The 23944-nt window shown below is 49.3% G+C and overlaps 1 protein-coding gene across 4 annotated transcripts; it reads left to right on the top strand.

The window, feature by feature from the left end:
- Nucleotides 1–3623: 3623 nt before the first annotated feature.
- Nucleotides 3624–22015, top strand: LOC144129273 (very long chain fatty acid elongase 7-like). Of its 4 annotated transcripts, none has more exons than XM_077663285.1 (3): nucleotides 3624–3780; nucleotides 19146–19473; nucleotides 20759–22014. In XM_077663285.1, exons 1-3 carry the CDS (start codon nucleotides 3767–3769, stop codon nucleotides 21272–21274), a joined length of 858 nt encoding a protein of 285 aa, XP_077519411.1. In that variant the 5' UTR covers nucleotides 3624–3766; the 3' UTR covers nucleotides 21275–22014. The 4 variants fall into 4 exon arrangements, with proteins under 4 accessions (XP_077519411.1, XP_077519412.1, XP_077519410.1 ...); XM_077663286.1 differs by lacking the exon at nucleotides 3624–3780 and adding an exon at nucleotides 8632–8872; XM_077663284.1 differs by lacking the exon at nucleotides 3624–3780 and adding an exon at nucleotides 12127–12277.
- The last annotated feature ends 1929 nt before the right edge of the window (nucleotides 22016–23944 follow it).

Below are 23944 nucleotides of genomic sequence, written 5' to 3'. Positions count from 1 at the left end.
CTGCTTCCTTCTACATATTGAATATTTTGATTTTTTACCTTATGTTTATACAATGACTGTTTAATTGCGCGTGTGACTTGGACCGATTTACAAGCCATTAGCTACGGGTCCAAGCAGTTCTTTTCCCCTCTTAATTGAATTGAACATCCATCGGGAAGGGATACTCCCTAAAATCTCGACTATTGCTCTAGTGCGCATGGTTTGCATGCCGTACGAGCATTCTCACATTATAAACACCTTTAACCACGTTGAATAATATCCGCTTCTGGAGCCTTCCGTACATATTCTGTACAAAGAATGTAAGCTTTTTGTTTCGAGCTTTCACAAGAAGAACGTTGAACCATACTAAGCCCCATGTGTTCATTCTGTGCGCTGAGTCATTGAACGTTATGACGGATTCGTTGCGTACTGCACAGATGGTTCGAAAACAGAGGACTCAGTAATGGCAGCACTAGTACGCTGTCTGACGAGGTCAAGTGTTCACCTTTATTCTGACGGTTCATTGATACCACTGAAATTTGTGGCGTGGTTCATGCGGTGATAGATGGAAGTAGAAACCGAAAAAGACAATGTAGCACTTACAGGCTCCTGTAGTGATGTCGTGGCAGTAAGAGATATACAGTAAAGTAAAAGCGCCATACCTGCTGCACTTTCAGATGCTGGAATGCGAGCGGCAGGGAACAAATATATGCCATCCTGTTCGGTTTCTAGACACGTGCAAAATTGAAAAAAAACAAACAAACAAAGGAAGCTGAATGCATCACATGTAAAACGACACAATATGCTCTTCAGAATATTACCTCTCGAGGACATATTTGTCGGTGTTACGAAAAGTATAATCAATAAATGTCAATCCGATTTAAAAAAGAAACACTACAACAAACTACACAGCATAAAACCCATACTGACAAAAGATAAAATTGTACCCATAGAGCCCTATTTTTTGAACTCATCCTTGCAGGACTAAGGACTGGGCACACGCGTCTCGCATGTGGCTTTACTTACAAGTCACTGAGCTGAGTTTTAGTCCTCACGACAAGCCCGACCTTTAGGTTTGTTCGCTACATAAATTTGCAAGCACTTTCTGTTTATGAGGCGGCAGAGAGGAACTTGTGCACCCGTACCGCTCTGTGGTCTGCCCTACCTGTGGGTCTCGATATCTGTGGGTCTGCCCTACCTGTGGCTGGACAACGGCCTTTTATCCAACTATCCGGCAGCACGATCTCACAATTGCATCTGGCGTCTCGTAGCGTCCGCGTTGCTGCAATGCAGTCCAACATCACGGGCAACACAGTACTGTCACGTATAGTAGAAGTAAGGCCGCAAGGAAGAATATCGCGGTACTCTCCAAGTCCAGCTTTCTCGAGCAAAAATTTTGAAAATTGCAAAATTGTAAGACACTGGTATAGAAATAATGAAGGTAATGGTCCATTACTATGATATGTAGCAAAATCGTGAATAGAAAAAGAAATACAAGAGTGCCGTCGCTGATCTGCGGATTTACTGATTGTTATAGTGAAATCTTACATTATATGAAAAAATTGCGTTCATAAACAGTTTCCCGCTAAAAAATGCTTTTGTCCAGAATTGCTGGGTATGACGAAGCTTAATTCAATCAATAGCATGTTGGTATAGATAGTAACCTGACTTGGTCAACAAAAATAACGTGGACCATTACTTCCTCGCGTGCCCCCCGACCTTTTCCCGCTTCCTGTTTCTGACTCAAGGAGCCACTTAATCACATGCAAGATCTTGTCTACAACCACTGGACTAGAATAACAAAGTTGGCTATTTTCGCTGGAAGCTGTTTCGGTTTTTTTCCTGTTTGGTTCCTACACGTTTCAGCGTCCACATTTTTGACGGCTCCTGGAAGCGAACAAGCGACAGTTATTGCTGTATTCGATCTGTGCGAGAGTTCCCCCTCGAAGACTGCTTTGATGATATGGCTAAAATGGCGCAATCCGCTACAAATGACACATGACTTTTACGTGGTTAGCAAACAGTATACGGTACTCATGTGTATTACAAATGGCAGGTGTTCCTACGTGGACTACAAATACGCACGTGGACTACAAATATGCAGGTGGTCTGTATAGGAAGTATAAATTCAAGGCAGGTGTTCAAGGCCATCCTGCGTAAAACATTGTCGTTCTCCGGTCGTCGTTAATGTTCTCAAAATCACCCACTCCTCTGCAAACATGGCCCTGCGTACATAGCCCAATCCCTTCCGATGCTGGAATTCTGTGCTGTCAACTTCGTTCCTTCTTGTGCTGTTCTTCGGCGCTTACAACCAATTCCAGTAATGCACCAACTAGCCTGCAAAAGCGACTTCCTGATACCTGGCCAAGAATTATTGGCTGAGTCTTGATTAGTGCATAACGCTAATAAAAGGGAGGAAAAATTCGAGGGGGCACTTAAGCTCTGCCTTAAGAGTACGACGCTATAGCGTAGTGGATTGATTCCCATATATGGAGTAGGTCATTCTCTACTTTACATTCATATATCCCTGGGAGTCCTCATACCCCTCCTGGCGCAGTGGGTTAAACGCTGCGCCGCTGCCATGCGGTGGCAGGCGCTCTCAGCGGTGGGCCTTGTGCGACCCGGGTGGCTCTTCCCGAGCGACCAATCATTAATTTAACTGCCACCTGCCACGGTGGGCAGTTTGTTTACTACCCGGTGGGCAGGTTGTGGTGAGGCTGCAAGGTCACGTCACCTAGGTGGCCCACCTGCCTCCGAGGTTGCTCTCTGGGGAGCACCTGCCAGATACATGCTCGTGATTTTTCGCTCAAAACGCCGACAACGCCGACACCGGACTTTCTGGTGGACAGGGTCTTCAGTACTATCGCGTTAAAATTAGCTTTCAGGTCGGAAAAAAATATTAAGGTGAGCAACAGAGCCAGTTATCTGCCTGCACAAAGATTTTGAACTGTTGCGTACACAGTTTATTGAAGCGCTTTCTGCTGACGGGGCTTGGCGAAGAAATGAACCGCGAACGAACGCTCTAGGCAGAGCTCCGTTTCTTTCCGGGCGAGATTTATTGATGCAGAGGGGCAGCTGCGTGTGCTCTGACACGAAGAAATAACTTCCGTGGTAGATACACAACGCATGCTTTCACACATTCATTCCCTTCCCGACTTGGCTCCGCTTCGACTGCCACACTCGGTCGCGGATAGTGCAGTCGGACGTGCCTCTGTCTACTGGTCTTCGGCATCGCGCCATGCGAACCCGACAGCAAGACCCCCGTTCCAAAACAATCGACAAGTGGCGACTCCCTGAACGAACTGGTATGCACGGGCGATCAGACAAGAAGTTAAAAGCAAAAGTAGAAACAGATACCCCCTCGACAAGGGGTGGAATTATCAGGCCGAAGCTCGGGCGATACAGGAGCCAAACCGGCTTTCCCGAAGGACACCCGACAGCCTTTCATTTTTTGTTGCTTTCAAATTGGCCTTTTCCCTCTCCACCCTTCTCTTCTTTGATTTGTGCTTGGGTTCCGTAAATGCTCCCTTCATTCCACTTGCGTGGCTCCTTCCTGCCACTCGAAATTCGTGACGTCAGTGACGTCGTCAGCGCAGAAGCCCGTTGCGTGCGTCGTCGTCACAGAGGACGCCCCCTCACCGCAGGTTTTTATGTGTGGTGCTCCTTAGGAACACTCGCCAGTCGAAGCATCACTGTCGAGCTTGGAGTGAGTTCTACCGGCAGAAGCGCCCGTCTTGGGACTTATTGGAGACGAGTGCAGGAGTCAACAAGCGGTATACTGTCTACAATGACTCTTCAAACGTAAGTTCGCATTAATTCTTGCAGGGATTCTTCACGGATGTTATCCGGGGCTTATTTCGTCCGTTGTGGACCTTACCGGCGTCGAATGTCGTAACGAGAAACTCCCGCGCTCCCCCGATGTCCATGCCTGGTATTCGTAAGTTGTGTGCAGTGCAAGCCAACTATTGCGGTCGCTTGTTCGTTATATGGAGGGCGAAGCGCTCAGGAGGTCAGACCCACTCGAAATAAAAAATTTAATATTTACCTAAAATTTGCCGCCGTTCGGCCTCAGTACTTAAGAAAATAAAAGGTGCAGAAATGAAGGATTTAGACGTCCGCATAACTTTTTTTTCTCAAACCTCAATTAAAACACACAAAAAAACCGGCTCCGCTGCCTTCATTTCATTTCCTCGCTTCTGAATTACTCATGTAATTTTCATTTGCCCACCGGCGCGGTGGCTCAGTGGATAAGGTGCTCGGCTTCGGCTGCTGACCCGGAAGACGCGGGTTCGATCCCGGCCGCGGCGGTCGCATTTTGATTGAGGCGAAATGTTGGAGGCCCGTGTACGGTGCGATGTCAGTGCACGTTGAAGAACTTCCCTACGGCGTACCGCATAGCCTGGGTCGCTTTGTGACTTTAAACCGCATAAACCAAACAAAAGAAACCAATTGTTATTATTTATTACATCAGCATGCCTGTCTTAATGGGGTCAATTCAGCGCAAGAACCAGATGAGGAATCGAAAAAGACACATGGCATTCACGAGCACATTTTTTGTCTTGAAATGCCTGTCTTAACTCCTGTATAGCTGTTCCAACGTGCAAACTTGGGACGAGTTCTTAACCAGTTTAATGCTAGGCAATATTTACGGTTGTGGGCAAGCGACTTTAATAGGCTTCGCTAAAATTAAGATACAGAATTACTGACTTCTACTTTTTAATCAATTATCTTTCAGCGATAACATAATTATACTTTTATTTCCAGTTGATAACGCTAGAAGTGAAAAACAACGCAAAAAAATTGATAGAAACATTCCCCTTAACATTCTCCTGAACCTGAAGGCGAGTTAACTCCTTGACGTTGCGTGGCGCTAAATGTGCCGTACTTATACAATAGCCTTTGGGCAGCTTAGCGGACAGGTTAAGGCTGAGTTTGTTAGCTCAAGCTTTCAGTGAGACGTCCGTATTTCTTGTTTGTCAGAATCGAACTCACCGAGATCGCACGAAGAGGATGAGGTCACTGCAAAAACGGGTCACTTGTGGTTATTAGACAAAAAAAAAAGTAGGAACAAGAGCATGAAGAAGACATTAGTTTAATGGAATCAGTCTTCTTCACACCATCCAACCGCGATGTGAAGTTGCGACTCCCATGAATAGAACAGATCGCCTTCGCTGCGTTCACCCATTCTGGTCACCGGTACTTACATGAGCCAGATATTACGTTTAATCAGCGGATCGGTGATTACGTAAGTGCGAGAAGGCCTTTTCTTAGAAAGCTGGCGCCTCGCTTTCCTTCACTACGTGAAAAAAAAATATAAAAAGAAAACCTCCAACCAGCTTCCGCGTCTGGCAGGCCGGCTCGCTGTCTGGCTAGCACCTTCCCTTTTCCAGCAGTTTCCACGTGGCAGCAAAGCAGGATCCGCACACACGCACACACATACGCCGGGCTCTCGTATACAACGACGTTGCCGAGGCCCAGCGCACCGACCTCCGCTGCTTGGCTGGCAATCGTTCGCTCTTTTGTTCCGACTATAGCTGCGCGTTTCCTCGGTGGAGAAAACAAGCAACCTTATAGACGAGGAGGGGGGGGGGGGGGGGGGGGGGGGCAGCATATAACTCGTGTCGATAGACTCGAGATATTCTTCCCCGACGTTCTCTTGAGTTTTATTCGTTTATTCTCTTTTTAGTTCTTTTTACTACTTCTGTCTCGCACGCTCACTTTTGGCACTGTAAGGCGCCCGCCCGCTCTGCTCACTTCCGTTACGGTGCGACGAGTCCCGGAGGAATCAGTGGACTGTGTCGAGCGGCTCGTATTCTTTCCTCCCACTTCCATGCCATTCGCTGCAGATGGAACGAACGGGCCTGGAAAGAGAGTGAGTGTGCGCCAGACCCGAACTGGCCCAGTTTCTTTCCGGCTTGGACTATGCGCACTTCCCGAAATACGGCGACGACGGCCCCAGCGCTCGCGTATACAGTGCGAGGGGGGGGGGGGGGGGGGGGGGGAGAGATAGAGAGAGATTGGCCGACGCTTGCGGTCTCCCCGCTCGCGGGCCGCTCTTGCCCTCGCGTTCCTTTTGTTTTCTCAGTCCATTAGGCGGCGCCGCGCTCTTGCACGGAAACTCGGCAAGGGCCAGTGACCGTGGAATACTTTCACCGAATCGAGGAGGCACAGCCCTGGTTTTCCGCGGGCCGGCCACTTGCCCGGCCATTGAGGACGTCTACCCACTGCCGCCATCTTGTGCCACGTTGTGACGGCTCCTGTGTGACAACTACCCAATGGCGCAGCCCATCCCTTGAAGGCGAATTGCTCGGTGTCGTTGGATATTTTCGATGTTCTGTACAACGTATTGAAACGTATAAAACTCTCAGATATATAAGAGCGCATCAAGAAACACGGGGCGGAACCTGAAACAGCGACGCAAGACGAACACGTTCGAACGTAAATAACGTCTCAGGACCTGCGAACAATTCAGAACGAATCAGAACGATTCAGCACAACCAAGAGGTTTGGGACGGGCCATTTGGGCCTCGCCTTGTGTGCTATTGCCGAATGGCTGGAAAAGTGTTCGTGAAAGATTGCGCAGATCACGCCGCACCGCAAAAGCAGAGGACAGAGGGAACGCAGACGAACGCAAACGATCGTTCCATTCCTCTTGTGCAGCTGGATTCTCGTTGTGTCCTCTGCTCTCTTTTTTTCTTTTCTCCCATGTCCTGACATGTCTTCAAGCCGTAGCGACCAACTAGCAATTCCTGGCTTAGAGAAACTGGCTTATTACAGGTTCTGAAATTACTATCTACCAGTGCGCGGCGACGACGCACGCTGCATTTACCTAGGAGTTGGTTTCAGGTCATTGCGCAATAACTAAGTGCTAACTGCCTCGAGTAAAGGACAGTGGTGGCTTGTATAGCTGAATTTGTCGGGAAAATCCGAACACGGTAGTAGTTCTGCTGGCGGCACCTGCTTAAGATTGGAGCTAACAGACGCTTTATAATCGCTGCACGTGCACTTGGAAAGGAAAATTGTCCGAAAACCGGAATCCAGTCCAGTGGCGTCAAGTATACTGCAGCCGCGGTGTACAGGAATTCCCTTGGTCCGTTTTGCTATTCGGGGTGCTGGAATTAAACTTTCGCCAATCTATCATTCCCCCCCCCCCCCCCCCCCCCCCCACCCCCCCCCCCCCCACCGCCCCGCCTATCGCATTTGCTCCCTCTCCCGCCGCTTGTCCCTACTCTCATTTCACGGTGTCTCTCTCTCCAACACGCAGCGTAATGCGTGTAGTATCCAGCCTTTTACAAAACGCCAATGTCTTCTACTTTAAATTTAATGGGATGCCGAATGATGTGCAGCGATATGGAAAACGTCGGTATAAATTTTGTAGACTTTCCGGGAAGTGTAATCCGGCTTAGTATATTGGGCTGTCGAAGTTACCCCCCTACTAAGTCGTTGCTTGTTGCTATTGCATGTAGTCTCTGTGGGGACAGAACATGCAGGAGGCGCGTTTGGGGAGCTGGATTCGCTTTATGGTTGTCAGGGTGTAGCGACCACTTTTGGTGCAGGGCGCCTTTGTCCCGCCCTTACAAAAATATCTTTAGACAGTCTATAGACTGTCCGTAGGCTTCTGTCTCTAAAGTCTATTGACTCTCTATAGACAAACCTTAGAGAACAGTCTATAGGCAATACACATCCTATAGACAGTCTATAGACTATGGATAGACAAAACTAAATATCTATAGGCAGGCAGTAGAGTCTATAAGAAGTCTATGAATGTCTATAGAACATTGTTTTAAAAGCAGAGCCAGCAACCATTGAAGAAGAACCTCTGCACTCTCTGGACAAGAGCCTGCATGGTTGCAATTGGACATTCACTAAAGTATTTATCGATATAATGCAGTTGAATTAACCTGTTAACCACAAGTGAGACGACAGGAAATAATTGGCGCTTTTGTGAGCATGTCGCCACTTGTCCAAACAGGGTATCCGCTAAGCAAACCAAAGCTTCTGCGTGTTGTTACTATGATTACGTTAGCCTACCTCTGTTTCCCCGCGACATCCATGAAACACGTTAATGGAGAGAACGATTAGTCTGACCACCGGTTATCCGCTTGCGTGTAAGGCGTCTTTATAGCGTGGTTCCGCATCAACGGCCACTGCACACGCACAAGTAGGGGCGGCAAGCACGAAAGCGATACGGAGGGAGAGTTCGAGGAATCGGGACCGAGGAGGAACAATCCTTCACCCACATCAGCCTTCCATCGCTCTCTCTCTCTCCCCCGGGGAGACAACGAACTTACCAGCAGCGGCGCCCCGAGCGCGACTGGCTTCGCGGCTTGCATAGTATGTACACAGGCGCGCACGCGTCGCAGCGAATAGCGTGCTTCTTCTTCGTCCCAGGAGAAGTGCACGTCCGCGCCCTTTCCTCCGCCGAGACAGCAGGCGCCGAGTCCTACTTCCTCGGCGCCTCTCTTCCTAGTTCATGCCCTATTATGACGGTCTGCCGCAATCCCGGCGACGCTGCCTCGAGGTATACACCACTGCTGGAAGAACAGCAGGGGGGGTGCTTCATCTGACTGACTAAGGGGTGAGGGGGGAGACGGAGATTTCTAAAAACGAAAGCGCCCGCTGGGCGAGCGAGCGACGTTCTAGATTTCGCTCTCCCAGAGCGCATGGGCGAGTGCCCGATGGACAGTTAGGAAACGACGGACACGGTGGGGGCTGCTGGAAACAGGTCCGCTCGAAGCTGCTGCTTTCCCAGCGGCAGACCGACGACTTCTGGAGGAGCCGTGGCGGAGTGTCTGCGCAGCGCCTCGGTCCGGTCACCTTAGTGGCCGCTGCTGGTGCTGCTGCTACCACCGCCGTGTTTGACGTCATCGCAGTCCAGGCTTCCGTCGGACAGGTAGAGTTGCCAGCCGTCCGCATCATGTGTCATCTGTCCACGCGATTCCAGTCTTTTTGTCGGCCGCCATTTGGCTTTTTTTTTTCTTGCATCTTGCGGTTCATCGGCTCTGAAAACAAGACTGAGGAACAGCGGGGGTTAGTGAATGTGCCCACAGATCCTGTTCTTGATTGAATGAGACCGCCTGAAAAGTATTTGACGAGCCGAACTCGCAAGGCGGTATCTCATTACTGCGAATACTCCGATGTAACGAGAAGGCGACAGATGCGTTAATAAGCTATATCCGTGGCGGATCGTCGGGGATTTTAGAAGAAAACTCTCGCAGTTTGGCTTCGCAACGACGTCTTGTCGCGCGTAGCTTCCTCGGCAGTCGCCATTTATACGGCAACTCTTGCTCACGCGTCAACGCTCTGCTGTAATGCGCCTGCTTGACTGTTCGCCTATTTACGTGTTATGGTCCGCAGTGCGTGTCTGCACAGACGAATTCCTCGTATTCGATGATGCTTCCTTCTGGCCTTTCCCCACGTGAAAGACTGGCGCGGCCAGGAGCGCCAAAGAATCGTCTTCTAATTGTTCGTGGCTGCTGCCTATGCCATGTCTTGCGAAAGCGATGAAAATTGCGTGACGGCACGCTGGCTTCTTCCTGTGTATTTTATAACTTTTTTCCAGTTTTCGTAACATGCCGTAATACCGCACGTGTTCCCGCACCGTTTCACACGCACTCGGCCGGAAACCGCGGAATTCACTTTTATGGGGGCTTTTCATGGCCAATGCCTATTTTCCCGAGGGCGACTGAGCACGATAAATGAGAATCCGATGCGTGGCGAAGCGATTTCTTAAAGCCGTGTCCAAAGTGAGGTAAGCGCGTTTTTCATTTCGATGCATTTTAAACAGTCTCAAAGGCCACGCGCTATATTTCGTGCGCGCTTCATTTCCCGTTTCTTTACTTTTTTTCTTCCATGTGTAAAACCTTCGCCCGCCCGAAGGGAAGATGTTGGTGAGCTTTCCATGAGAAAAATTTTCCGCGCTGCAGTCGTTGTGGTCATTGTTCGCCAGTAGCTTATAGCAATCCCATTCATATGCGAACAGGGAGAATCGTTTCAGCACCTGATTGGTTTTCAGAATCATTTCAGCGACGAAAGTGCGCTGCGTCGATGTGAGTGGCGCGTCTTTCGCCATATGTCATTAGACGAATTTTCGAGGACCCTACTTTGCTGTTTCTGGTGCGTACAAGTGTTTATTGTCCGTTATATTCAATGCCTTCGATTACATGTAGTGCAAAGCAGTGGCCTTCTCCATCTCGTGTACCTACCTGTACGTGCATGCCTTGTTTAGCCCGCGCACTCATGGGAGTCCATTGGACATGGTGTATTACGATTCTCTCGTTGCATGTGATCGGAACGAGGCTCGCCTTAACGAATGTCTTTTCACCATAAAATGAGCTTTTGGGTAATGAAATATGCCATAATCATGAAAAGTGGTCCTGCCTGATAGCTCTGGTTACTTTTTCAAATGATGTCTATTTATTGTTGTTGATTTTCTGTCATTAACTCTCTAAATAGTCATATACCCAGCGTGGTACCATGCGGGTATAGCGTTCAGCAGCTGAGAGAAAGTCCACGGAATCGATTCTAAGCCGCGGCTGCTCCATTTCGATGGAGTGGACGTGTATAGGCGCCCGTAAATGTACTGTTCGTTGTCAGTGCTCGATTAAGAACCCTAGGTGGTCGAAATTAATTCATAGCCGTTAACTACGGCGTCCCACACATAGCCGCCGTATACCTTCGGTGCATTAAGGACCATATGCGATACTGAATGCGGATATGGCGTTTATATATTTTCATGCTCTCTCTCTTTTTTTTTTCTTCGTGCGTTTGCTGCTTTCCTGTTACTAAGCGAACGCTTGCTTGCTTGTGTGATCCGCGTTCATTGTTACTAGGCAATATATACAGCCTGAAACTATAAAGTACTCCCAGATGTTCCACAATAACTACTGCTTTCACGTGGGTTCCAGCCAAGCCTTCATTCAGTTCAGTGCTTGACTGTTGTATGAGCTTCATTCCATTTTCAACGTTGCGAAGAAACCAGCGAAAATAGATCGCCGCCATATGCAGTCATATCAAGTAAAGGTGTTCCTTCCATCACTAATATATTTATTCAGTTTTGCACAATACCCGGACTATGCAGAACAATAATAATAAAAAAACTGAAGGCCTTGATTGCCACAGCCGTGTTGAATTTTAAAGGCAGTGCTCAAATAGAGAAGCGACTTGAAGAGCTTACATTACCGGATAATCCATTGCTTTCTATATTTTTCTCAGAAATTTTAAGCTTGACCGCCGATAAGGATGGCAATAATTAAGTTAATTATCGCAGATGTTTAAAAGAACCGCTGTTTTACAAAGGTCATTGCATTTTAGGAGGAATACGTGTAAGATCACAAGCAGCTAGCGTGAATTTGATGTCACGCAGAAAGACGCCGATATGGCAACAGTCTTGGAATTTTTACCAAATAACATATTGAAAAAAAAGTCCTTCAATTCCAGTCGTTCTTAATGTGAGCCACACGTGCTGAGAACGGAAAGATAGTCTCGCACTGAATCCTTGAAACCAGCAAAGGCTGAAGTCGAAGTTGTGGATATAGCTAGCCATATTCGCTATCCATTTGCAAGCTAGTCCTTTACAGGTCGACGTTCTCATTGTAGGTGTACAAGTATTACAAACTGCACTTCTCGCATTTTTCTCCTTGCCTTTAAAACCTAATCCTCGTTACCCTTGAGCTTGAGGCCCTGTCCTCCTGTGTCGTACACACCGCCTCTCGCATTACGATTCTCCCCGGGGTTCGTGCACGCGTTCTGCAGTCCGCGGCCGCCTGTTTCTCCCACGAACGAAAGGCTGTAACGCAACACTATTTAGATAGGGTGCCAGACGCATGCGGAATTAGCCGCGTATACGCAATTTATTTCGTCAACTCCCCCTTTATGACGTTGCACGGGCGACCTTGGCCAATGTGGTCGCCGCCGCGAAATCCGCCACCGCCTTTCTTTTGTCGCTCTTCTTTTGCGTTTCTCAGCCACAAAGGGCGCGCAACCCTGCCGCCTCAAGCCTGCGCGAGTGCGCGCCATTTAGCGGGCATCTCATTGTTTTCTTTGCTCAAACAATGGCTCCACGTCATGTCGCACCTTGAGGGTGCCACCGGCGTCTCCATAACCTCCTCCCCCTCGCACCCTTCCCCCCTCGACAGTCGCCGTCGCGCAGTTTCGCTTCTTGAGCTTCTTTAAAACGAATACCCCGAACAAGTGGGTGCCTGCAGCCAGTGCCTTCTGTCGCTGTGGTGGTGGTCAGCTGACGAATACGGAGGTTTACGCGGAAGACAGAGCCAGGAGTAATGCGGCCCCTCGAGCTGTAAGTATACGTCGCGGGGAGTTCTGCACCCAACGAGGAGTGTGTGTTGCTATGTGCGCACATTTTTGGGGGGCAGCGATATGGCAGCGTACGTGTTAAGCGCGATCCGAGTTTGGGCTCAGGAACGAGAGAGCTTCGATTACAAAGTATTAGAACGCGCATAAATCGGCTCAGCCTTGCTTCGGCGCAAATCTCGATCGTGGAACTTCATGCCTGCTACGGGCCGGGCGTTTTCTCGCGCTCCCCAAGTCAGCTGACATCAATGGCGACAACTAAAGAGGAACACATTCGTGCAGCCTCTACAACATCTTGTGCGTCTCCCGGGGAAGCCCATCGCGCGGATCTCGTCTGCATGCGGAGGTCTGTTTTTATTCTGGTGTGAACGTCACACTGTTTGTGTGGGGAGGCGGAACTACGCTAGCGTTGTTTTGCACGGCTACGTCGAAGGCGGCGAGAGTAGCGAGCTTAAAGTGTAAGCAGCATTTTAAACTGCTGATGTAAATAGAAGGGAAGTGTGAAAACAGTGTAAGGAACATAGTTCCGAGCTGTTGATATTTACACGTTACTGAGTCGCTTGAGATATCCACTGAACTTTAAACATCCAAGTACCCCATTCAAAAGCAAAGCCTTCTTCTCCTTTGTGCGTAACACAGAGCACGGGTGATTTTAGCTTAGAAGCGATTTTCATTTTTAACGACATGCTTAGAAGCGATTTTGAAACCGCAGAGGCGGCCTAGTGGTCTGAACATCCGCCTCGCACGCGGGAGGTGCGAGGTTCGATCCCCAGTGCCGCCGGGTACCCACCGGTGATACAATGGGTACAAGCTTTCGCTTGGTGTGGTGCTCAGCTTATCTGGGATAAAATGCTTGGAAAATGGGTCTCTCGCCTCACCTTGAGTAGAAGAAAAATACCTCGTGCCATGGCGGTTTTTGGCCGTAGACGCCCTTGTGCCATAAAAATCCACCATCATCATCAGAAGCGATTTTCAACATGCACATTAAGATGTTCTAAACGATCGTGAAACCTCCCCTTGAAAGAACACTCGAAGCTTGGCTTCGAGAGACGGAAAAAAAAGGTAAATCAGAATCGTGACTTATTAACCTATACACATCGTATCTGCGTGTTCCTTTCTACCTTGTCCTAAATGTGCTACAACCAGGCTTGATAACCATCAATCAGTGGCCCGTCTGTGAGGCACCTTGGGGTATCCGTGTGGTTGCCGGAAGGCTGTCTTCAAGAAGTTCTTCGCACAGCTTCACGGAATTCACCTCGCTGGGGTGAAAGTGGGAACTGCATTGACCGCATTCGCGTGTACGCCGCCGAGGCGGCAAAGTGTTCTTGATGCGTTTTTGCGAAACGAGGGGCGCGCAGAAGCCTTGACGAAATATCGAGAATCCCCGCTTGCAAATGACTCATTGCACGGCTCTTTTTCTATGCGCAATTACGCGCTCGCTGCAAAACGCCCCCCCCCCCCCCCCCTCCCCCCTCACGCCGACGCGCCATGAAGGACGAGCAGTGTCGCGACGTCGGCTTCAATGCGACGGGTGGCCGCCGTGATGTGAACCCGTGCATACAGCAGACATTCTTTTCTGCGAAGAAAGTGAATGGCGCGGATGGCCGAGGTATTCAAGGAATGAAGAATAGAAAGACAGCTAGCGGTGGAAGAAGGGGGAATGGGGTTGAGGGAGAGGAGGTGGTATCAGCTAGGAGCACGATTGGGCAAGGCATCATCGCCAGTTGCATGAAATTACAGGCTGCGCCAGTGCAGATCGGGGGTGGTGATTAGACTGAGCCTGATAAGGGGATGTGGTGCGTACACAGTTTGTGTGTTTGCTGCGCCGGCGGAAAGCAGGGCCCAAGGACTCGGGTCACTTGGACGGGGTTGCCGCTCAAAGGAGGGGACAGGCATCCCAAGGCGACCCGACCGATAGGATCGCAACGCCTTGCCCCGGTTCGGGTGCCGTGACACAAATGGCTCTCTTTCCGATCAGCGAGGAAGAAAGTGGCTCGCACTGCTGAGGCGGCTGCACCCCTCGCTCCCTTCCGCCCGTTTCTCTCGGGGCGGCCACGAGAGCTTCGCGCTGCGGCATTTGCGTGGCCTACACAGCGCCTGTGCACTGCAGCGGCGTCATTGGCTGATACCCGGCCGCCTGGTGCGTGTTGAATCAGTGCGATTTCCAGAAGCGCGGAGCTCGGCAACTTCGTAACTTCGGGGGCGTGTGCGCGTCTGTCCTCGCGTGTACGGAGCGACGCTGTCGAAGGAACCCGGTCCTGGGCCGTCGTTGCGTCACGTAAGTCATCGTCGGTGTCCTCCTGCTCAGTCGCGCCGTGTGTTTACTGTGCGTGCTGGTCGTGAATACTCAATGTGTTTTCGTTGGTTACGTGGTCTGATTGCGATGTCGGAAGCAATGCGGCTTCCAGTGCGAGACCTGGTATGCGTGGGGCTGTGAAGGACGTCTTAGCGGGGATGCCCTGAATTCGTGCCGACCACTGGTGGGTCATTCAGCGATGTAGACAGGCTGCTACGATGGCTTTACTGCAAGGACTAAAGGGAGCTGCATAAAGCGCTAAGAATGCTAATCTTCCTAAGGTTTGCCGTCGATGCTCGCCTGAAGTAACGTGAGCCGCCTGAGAGCCGACCCTGGCCCTTTAAAGTACAGCTCGGCCGGTACTTTGGTGTCGTAACTTTCTTAGGGCCGAAACTGCTGCGGTCATCAGTCAACCGAATAAGGCATTTTCCGAGTGGCCCAAAAGTAGGTAGGCGTAAATGTAGTGGACAAGTGATCGAGGTCAACTGAGCGTAGAACAACGTGACCCAATTCACACTGTGTGGCAGCAGTGGCATTATACAAGAACACAAACAAAACTTATCGGTGAACTTTTCCACAGCTCGTGGCGTTGTTTTACAAAGTAGAAAGAAAAAATCGTGCTTGAAAACTAGTTTTCTGCCCTTAGCGAAAACCAAAAGCGGTTGCGCTTTTATCAATATTCGTTGAAGTGTACTCGCTGCGCCAGCTGCCTGCGTAGTCGAAATTCGGCGACTGCACTGTCAAAATTAACCTAGGCGTTTATTCTATGGCTCAGACTCCCTGACAGTGTTTCACTCTGCGTGCGGGGTCATTTCGAGCACGTTCTGCACTTAAGTCACGTTGAATTAAACACTGCGTCATAAGAACGCGCCACTGTGGAACAGTTGCCGCGTCGAATCAGTGACGTGCGATGCTGCGGCGTCTTCCTTCGTTTCCTAGGACACATACACGTGCTTAAGGAATTAGATTCGCAGCTCGGGCCTCGCTAAGCGGAGTGACGCACGAGAGTTTTCCTTGTCGCCTATACGGCGAGGCTTCCCGTGGGAACTTGACTCGTCGATGGCGCTTCTGTCCCGACTAACTATATTGGCTTCTGTTCAGTGACGTGGGGCGGCCGCGATTTTCTCTCGGCTCTTTGTTTGTACTTTTACTTTGTATAACACTATAGCTGGCACGTCGGCCCCGTTCTAGTCGAACGATACGAACGACTGACCTTCGAGGCAGAGCTTGCCAAGAGCGCTGGGAACTCGGTCTAGCGAGAAGAAAGCGCGCGGTTCGCTGAGTATTTTGCAACGTTTCGAATTACCGACGATCGTGTGTGCGAGGAAAAAACTTGTCCCGAGGAAGTTTCTTTAAAAAAAATTATCTGAGTACAGAGTACAGAATTAAGTTTGAATCAATGTAGGTCAAGACAATAAAGACTTGTAGCTCTCAGAGATTCGCCACCGTCAAGAGCAATGGGGGCATGATGTGGTATCTCCTTGCGAAGATGGATGAAACATCCATTGTATTGCTAAGCAAGGTATTACCTATCCAGCGTATCCTTCAATTTGAATGCAACTGAAGAACTGACCAATGTACTTGACTGCACAACAGGAAGGAATTGAAAGCCCGGGTGAATTTATGGCTGTATATAAGCCAGAACATGAAAATATTAGCCCATTCGTTAATCGCTATGCTTGCCTTTTATTTCACAGTCCCATGTCGCCAGCGTTTTCTTGTGTTTCGGCCCACTCATTAAATCTAGATGTACCACCGCTTGCCGTTGCCTAAATAAACTTTGAATAAATGAGAGAACCTAACAAGTGTCACAGTGGTAGTGAGTCAGCAGTACCAGACAAATTTAATGCGCGCGCCGAAAGACTTCTTAGTTTCTGCAACACTTGCGATATGCTCGACCTCGTTCAATATGAGATTGGCTGCGTAATTTGAAAACACCGAAAGCCCGGTGGAAAGACCACTTAAATACCAAACAATGCGCAAAAGTGCGGCGTGTAAAGATAAACGCATGTTCCACTCGCCTGTCTCTGGTGCCGGTTATAACCCTGATCACTGTAATCGCATCTGACGAATTGTTTGTCGCTTCTTATGTAGCACACGTGTAAGCAGTGTGACACGTATCATATTTCAGGACCTTTGTATTATGCGCGCGACTAGAACAGGCATATTAAAATGAAGAGTGCTTTCGAAAACCTTAACAAACGCAGGAAGTAAAGAACGGCCGACGGGTGATTTTATTTGCAAAAGAATTGTTTATTTCTTCAAGAGATAATTGGATGGCCTCCTGGGCTTCCCGGGCAGCATGACAGGGGCCGGGGGACTACGGACCGAACCTTTGAATACGGACTGAAATTGAATACAACAACAAAAAGAAAGTCATGCCGTGAGAAGGTAGTTTTTGCCTTAAGATGAAATTGAAAAGCCTAAAAACCCTGGCGCATACTCTTCCTGCGGGCGAATGATCCGCTTCGTTAAAGTGGTCGCCCATTGAGGGTATGGCCGTCGCTGCGGCATGCCGAGCCATAAACCGGATTCTTCATTCGAGAGTTCGACATCGCTATCGCGGTGAATCTTTTCATAGCTTTGTTTCGCTTCGGTTTCTTCCGTACCGCGGTGGCCCGGTTCGCTTGCTGCCGCAGTTTCTGCAGTCATGTCCGGAATTTCGGATTAGAATCGCACGGCGCAGGCGTACGCTCCTTTGAGGCCGCTCGCATCGCGGACAGAGCGCGCCGCGTTTCACTTTCATACACGGTTTTGACGTTTGTAAGGGCCTTTGCTCCGCAGTGGGTGGAGTCAGGCTGATGATGTTGATGAAACAAACGTGGCTGCTGATGATGAAACTAGCCCCCCAGAAGTCTTCCGGTATTAATGGCGCGGTGCTTGAAAAAACGTTAATCCAGACCACGTGTGTCGTAGTGCATGGTTTTGATAAGGCAGCGTGGCAAGCGAAGCATACTGCCCAGTGCTTGATAAGGCGTCGGTGCAGGTGATGCACCAGCTTTCGTTCAAACAGAAAGTGTTCTGGGACAAAATTGCAGTGTTTCCAGGAGAAAAAAAAATGTTCGACCAAACCGTGTATAAGATTCCAAAGTCGCTCACCCACCGCCGAGAGGCTGGGATGTTTTGCCGTGTATGCGCCATTCTTTTGTTCCGTCCGCGTTCCAGACCCATTTTTTCCTCCTACGCACGGGACGTCTTTTCATTCCGCAAATTAATTCCGCGAATTAATTCCGCTGCTGCCACGGCGTTTCCTCTTGGGTGGATGCACGCCACGGAGTCCCTGGCACCGATCACGTATTCTCGGCGGGCGTAGGCGATGCTACCGAGTGCGATAGGCTTATTCTCTTGGCCTGCGAAGCAAGCCGCCCGCAGTTGCTCTGGGCGCCCCACGTATGTATACTGCGGAGCGCGATGGTTGCTTGAGTATGGAGGGCATTGACGCCTTGAAAACGGCCAGTTTCTTGTGAACGAAAAGGATTTATACGGTACTCTTTTGGAGCAGATATTTGTCGGTGCGGCTACGGGCAATTCGTGCTTCACATTATTCCATCGCGGAACCGCCGCGTTGGATCTGTTGTCATGGTGCTTGGCTGCTGAGCCGAAAGACGCGCGTGGGTTCGATCCCGGCCGCGGCGGTCGAATTTTGATAGAGGGGAAATGCTACAGGCCAGTGTGCTCTGCAATGTCAGTGCACGTTAAAGAACTTGAGGTGGTCGAAATTTCCGGAGCCCTTTACTACGGCGTCCCTCGTAGCCAGAGCCGCTTTGAGATGTTAAACCCTCCCAAAACCAAACTAAGCCCTTATTTCATCGCGCTGAAATGTTTGCCTTTGGTGTGATTTGCTGTATTTGTCGAACTGGGTATCTTTGGACTTTTGAAGCGTTCATGACTGATGTGTGCACATGCAGATAAGATTAGATGAAGTCAACTGCGTCTGGAACGGCCTCGAGGAAGACAAGATAGTGGAAAAAGCTCCTCTCAGTGCTTGCTTGCCTACATTTCCACCGCTTACCCATCGTCACGGACGAGGGCGGCAGATTTCTGAGCAATTAATGCCTTGAGACCATTCGAAGAAAACAGATCAGACTGGTTGTGGCACATGCCGCGTTTGTCTTCGCGACAAAACACTTTTGAGAACAGTAGCCCGTCAAACTGGGCTTGCAGCCCCTGAAGGAATTGCACATCGCAGCTTTTTCTACCGCGATCGCGATCCAGGGCTCGGAACCTACATCAGCAGTGCACACAAGATGCAGGAATCTGTAACACCGCTTCGCAATACACGCGGTAGGGACTGAATTTTTCGCGTTTGAGAATTCATTCGTGACGTTGCAGAGCAGCTGCCGGGGTTCAGCGGCCTCTCCCTTAATGAACGTTGATCTGTCAAAGAGAGCTCTCCTATACTTCAGCATCAGCGAGTGCCGTTATTTTTGCTTGAATAGCGCAGCAGGCCAACAGCTGCGAATGCCCCAGGCTATGTTGCAGCAGCTGGCATAGCGTCGTCAGCGCCAGGAAGCAGAACCGGCTTTTCCTCTCATCGCAGTGTCTTTTCTAACTGCAGGATGAACGTGAAGGACTCGTACAGCTGGTTCCTGCCTGACCGGGATCCCCGGGTGGAAGGATGGGTGCTCATCGGGAGTCCCGTGGCGGTGACCACCATCCTCGCGTGTTACGCCTACTTCGTGAAGATCTGGGGGCCGCGCATGATGAAGAACGCCAAGCCGTTCGAGTTGCGCAAAACCATCCTGTGCTACAACGCCGCTATGGTTTTGGCCAACCTCGCGATAGCCACACGCGTCGGCTACTACGCTTTCGTAACGGGCCACTACGACCTGTTCCTGCAGGGACCAGACCTGTCCACCAGGCCAACGACCGTGATTTTGCTTCAGGTGAGGCCGCATCTTTGATGCCTTCTTTACGTGTTGTTGGCGCAATGGGCACAATGCAAGTGCATTACATTTACAGCATTACATTTACAGCATTACATTTACAGCATTACATTTACAGCATTACATTTACAGCATTACATTTACAGCATTACATTCACAGCATTACATTTACAGCTGGTTGTTCATGGTAGTTGCGAGGACCGCTAGGACCTTAAACTTTTTACTGCGAAATCTGAAACACGCGCCTTCTTCTACTTAACATATGTTCGGCCATTGCTCGAATACGCTTGTGCCGTATGGTATCCTTGGCAATCAACTCGGAGTAATAAAATTGAAAAAATTCAAAACAGAGCAGCAAGGTTTGTCCTTGCAAGAGTGGCAGATCGGGCTAGTTGGTAATTTTCCATAATGCGATACAGCGCGAATAAAGACGGGGACGAAGCGAGACAAGACAGCGCTGTGGTGTCTTGTCTCGCTTCGTCCCCGTCTTTATTCGCGCTGTATCGCATTATGGAAGGTTTGTCCTGTGTCGGTACTCGAGAACTGATAGCTGCACCGACATGAAAAATGAAATCGGTTGGGACAGTATTTCCGTTTGACGAAGAAAATTGCGCCTTAAGCTCTTGCTTCAAATATGTCTAAAAAAAACAGGTATTGAAAAGGAAATGTACTTGCAGAACCCGCACTACGTCCTTGCCCGCACAGATCATTGTCTAAAGATTTCGGAATACCGTGCCAAAACTAACATGTATGCCAGTTCCTTTTTTTTTCGTTCCATCAGCGAATTGAATCGGCTTTCACGTCAACAGGTGCGCTGTATAAATGAAGACGTTTTTTCCCACTCGGTAACGCTCCTGCTGTAGCGCCCTCGGGCTCAGCTGGGTAATCATCGAATAAAGAATGCATACAGAGAGACGCCGATATCGGGCCTGGATGTCGCGCTGAAGCTGGACTAGAGCGAGCCCGTTGACTCAGTCCCCTACAGAAATTTAAGCAGAGCTGGCCACGCTGAATTATTTTGCCATACAAAATGACAGCAACAGTAAAAATTAATTATGTTCCGGTCGGGTGCATTTTCGGATGACTTTGATTAAGCGAATCTTAGAAAATGTAGACCTGAACTATCAAGAGCTTCAGAAGTCAGCAACGTGTCAGAGTAATTATGAGGTAAAGCTCGGGTTCTATCACGTACTGACACCGACCCAAAGGTACAGTTACGTCGACCAATTGAGGCAGCAGAGATGTGTATCTTAATCTTCTCGTTTCGCCCATTCTCTCGTCGCAGGTCTCCTGGTGGTACCTCGTGCTGCGGCTGTCTGAGTGCATCGAGACCGTGTTCTTCGTGCTGCGCAAGAAGTTCAACCAGGTCAGCGGCCTGCATGTCTTCCACCACGTTTCCGTCTCGTTCTGCACCTACTTCTACATCACCTACGGCGGCTTCTCGATCGCCTGCTTCGAGACCGTGTTCAACTCGAGCGTGCACGTGGTCATGTACGCCTACTACTTCCTGGCCGCTCTGGGGCCGCAAGTCCAGAAGCACCTGTGGTGGAAGCGCTACCTGACGCGCCTTCAGCTTGTCCAGTTCATCTTCATGATCGTGCGCAACATCTGCCTCGTGTTCACGCTGGGTGTGCCTTACTTCTCGCTGCCGCTGTTCATGCTCTCGCAGTGCCTCATCTTCTTCATCCAGTTCCTCAGCTTCTACATTCGGTCGTACAAGTCGAACGTTGTGCGGCTGGTCAAGTGCGACGGGTCCTCCCCCGACGAGCACTGGAAGATGGAGCGAGTGAAGGCTCAGTGAAGAACTCTAACCCCAACTTACAGCAGGCCCGAGAAACTGGCTCAGAGTTCCGTCGCGAACGGGGCTTGGGAATCGGAAGGCCCGCCATGTGGGCGATGCAAATCCAAAGGTGGACGGCTCGAGTGGAAAGCTCGTGCTGTGCGCTATGGCCTTCACTCTGGAATGCACTTCGCCAACCTTCCAGCTCGTGCCAGCTTTTCGAAGCTTGCTGAGAATGACCTTTTCTGGTGGTGAATGTTGTGAAAGTACGTCGCGCGGTGACCTCTTTCAGCGCGGTGGTCGTGCAAGATGGTGAATGTGTGAGTGACGAGGCCAACGCGGCATCGTATTGCAACGCACGGTCAAGGACGATGCTAGTTCATTGCCAGCGCCGTTGCGTTGCGAGAGAATACGACGCGGTGCCGCAGCTTTTTCCGTCTGTGAATACGCGAATGAGCACGAGAACGCCGTTACGTGTCTTCCTATAGTAACTGTGGTAGCAGCCCGAGGACAATGTCTGCTACGTGGTCTCAATGCATCGGCATCAGAAGCCCAGCGTATTTATATTTCTGAGTGAATTTTTTAAACTATACACACACCTAACAAATTCAACGTTGCCTTAAGCACTTCTTCGACCGTGTTCTATAAGGAACACGACTCGAAGGTCTCAACATATACGCCGAATCCACGCCGAGTGACGGCTTGTGTACATAGTCTGTAATAAACAATGCAATACACACACCTGAAATCTGATGCATGTCTGTTTTATCGTTTTTTTTTGTCTCATAACGCGCATGACCTGCTCAATGACACACGAGTTTGAGGTCACGCGCTTTTTCGGCTAGCAGTTTCAAGGCTGGAGGTCTCGGCCTATCGCGCCGAAAATGCTAAACTGACAATGGAATGATAGATTTCGTATCCTCGACAAACATGTTGCCAGGAGATAGCTTTAAACATTTTTTGTTCCCACTGTACTATCTCTTTTCGAGATTTACTCAGTTTAGCTAAGGGCAACTGCGATGATTTTTCGTACCGTGGATCATGTCAGGGCTTAACAATTTGGTGGAGCTCCGATGACTCCGCAGTAACAGAGTTTGAAATTTTGAGTAAGTCTGTACCCCATACTATAAGTTGTACAAATGAGAGATAGGCAGTGCCTATACCTTCTGATTGAATGGGTGTTTCTTGCCTCCGCAGGCCTTGTTGGCACTGGTTCAAACCGTTATGTCAACGCTAGCAGCACCGATCCAAGGAGTGCAGGGTGGGAACCTTGTTCCGGTGCCAAAGTGAACGGGATCTTTGCAGATGTTATTTCGGTAGTGGTGAAGGAAAAAGAAAAAATCTTGTTTAGTATTCGGTTTGCCTTTGGCTCGGATATTGATGAGGCAGTGAGACCTTTCGGTTGCTGTGATTTTTTTTTGTTTCTTTAGAAGGCGGGATAAATGTCCGGTATTTCTTTTACACATCTCTCGACTCTTAATCCTATACCTCATATCTGTTGAACACTGAATAGTTCTAAGGATGGCGCTTCGGTGTCATAAACGGAGGGGAAAAAATCGAAGAAGTGCAAAGTGGGTGCTTGTTTTCGGATTCTTCCACTAATAATTAGATACGTTCCCCCACCCATTTCCCGCAACATACTGTGATTGCTACAGACGCGTCTGGGGCCGGCCGGAAGGCAGCGATTGGTATTTTTCAGAGTCTCTCTCGTGGAGCTTTTCGGTTAGAGTCCCGGATTACACAACCATATATCTAGCAGAGTTTATGACTCTTGGGCTTGCCGCTTTGAAAATTCCCACAACTGTTTCTCAGGTGATATTCCTCTCAGATTGTCTCTGTTTTGTTGGCGCTGGAGTTCACACGAAACTCTTTTTTGAGACGCTCACTAAAGTTTTTTTTTTTTCCTGGATTGGTGAAAGAGGTGCTCTCGTTTGGATATCAGGCCACTGCTGTATTTTACAAAATGAAGCAGCAGACTTTTTGGCAAAATCAACTCTAAATGCACCAGTTGGCTGTAGTGTCCCTAATCTTGTTCTTTTCGGTATGACTCGACTTCAGCGTTTTCAGTTTATAACCGCCACGGGCAACGATCCCTTACTCTCTACTGTTGACTACCAACATCTCGTGTACCCATGGAAGGCTCGTGCGTGTAAAACCCGGTAGTGTGAGGTAGCTATGACACTCATTCGGTGCAGGATTCCCCGTTTAAATCTTTACTTATCTAGATGCGGGTTCAGTCCCACAAACCTTTGTGTGGCTTGTGGTGAGGTCGAGACATTGGAGCATTTCCTACTCTCTTGCCGGAGGTTTGCACAACAGAGGAGAGCACAGCTAGAAATTCCCATTACAAAGTTGGGTCTCACTTTGTCGGTTCCCCTCCTCCTCTCGGCGCGAGCGCCAGGGGTTTTGCATTGCATCAAATTTGCGAATACCTCCACAATTATATAACAGCTACCGGCAGATTCCCTTGCTAATTGTTTCCAAAATTTCCCCATTTAAAAGAGCGTTTGGGTATCTTCATATCTTTAATTATTTAATTCTCAGATATTCTCTCCCGATATTTTGTTTCTTCCTTTTTTTTAAATTACTGTGAAATTTCACCCAAGTTACAATCATTAGCTTGACACTAGTTTATCCTATTCTGTGGGGTCTCCCACTGAACCCTGGCCAATCCCCCATCGTGGGTATGTG

Source organism: Amblyomma americanum, chromosome 4, assembly GCF_052857255.1.
Source record: "Amblyomma americanum isolate KBUSLIRL-KWMA chromosome 4, ASM5285725v1, whole genome shotgun sequence".
NCBI classification, from domain to species: Eukaryota; Metazoa; Arthropoda; class Arachnida; order Ixodida; family Ixodidae; genus Amblyomma; species Amblyomma americanum.
Note: the sequence above shows the minus strand (reverse complement) of the source record. Positions and strands in the feature narration are given on the sequence as shown.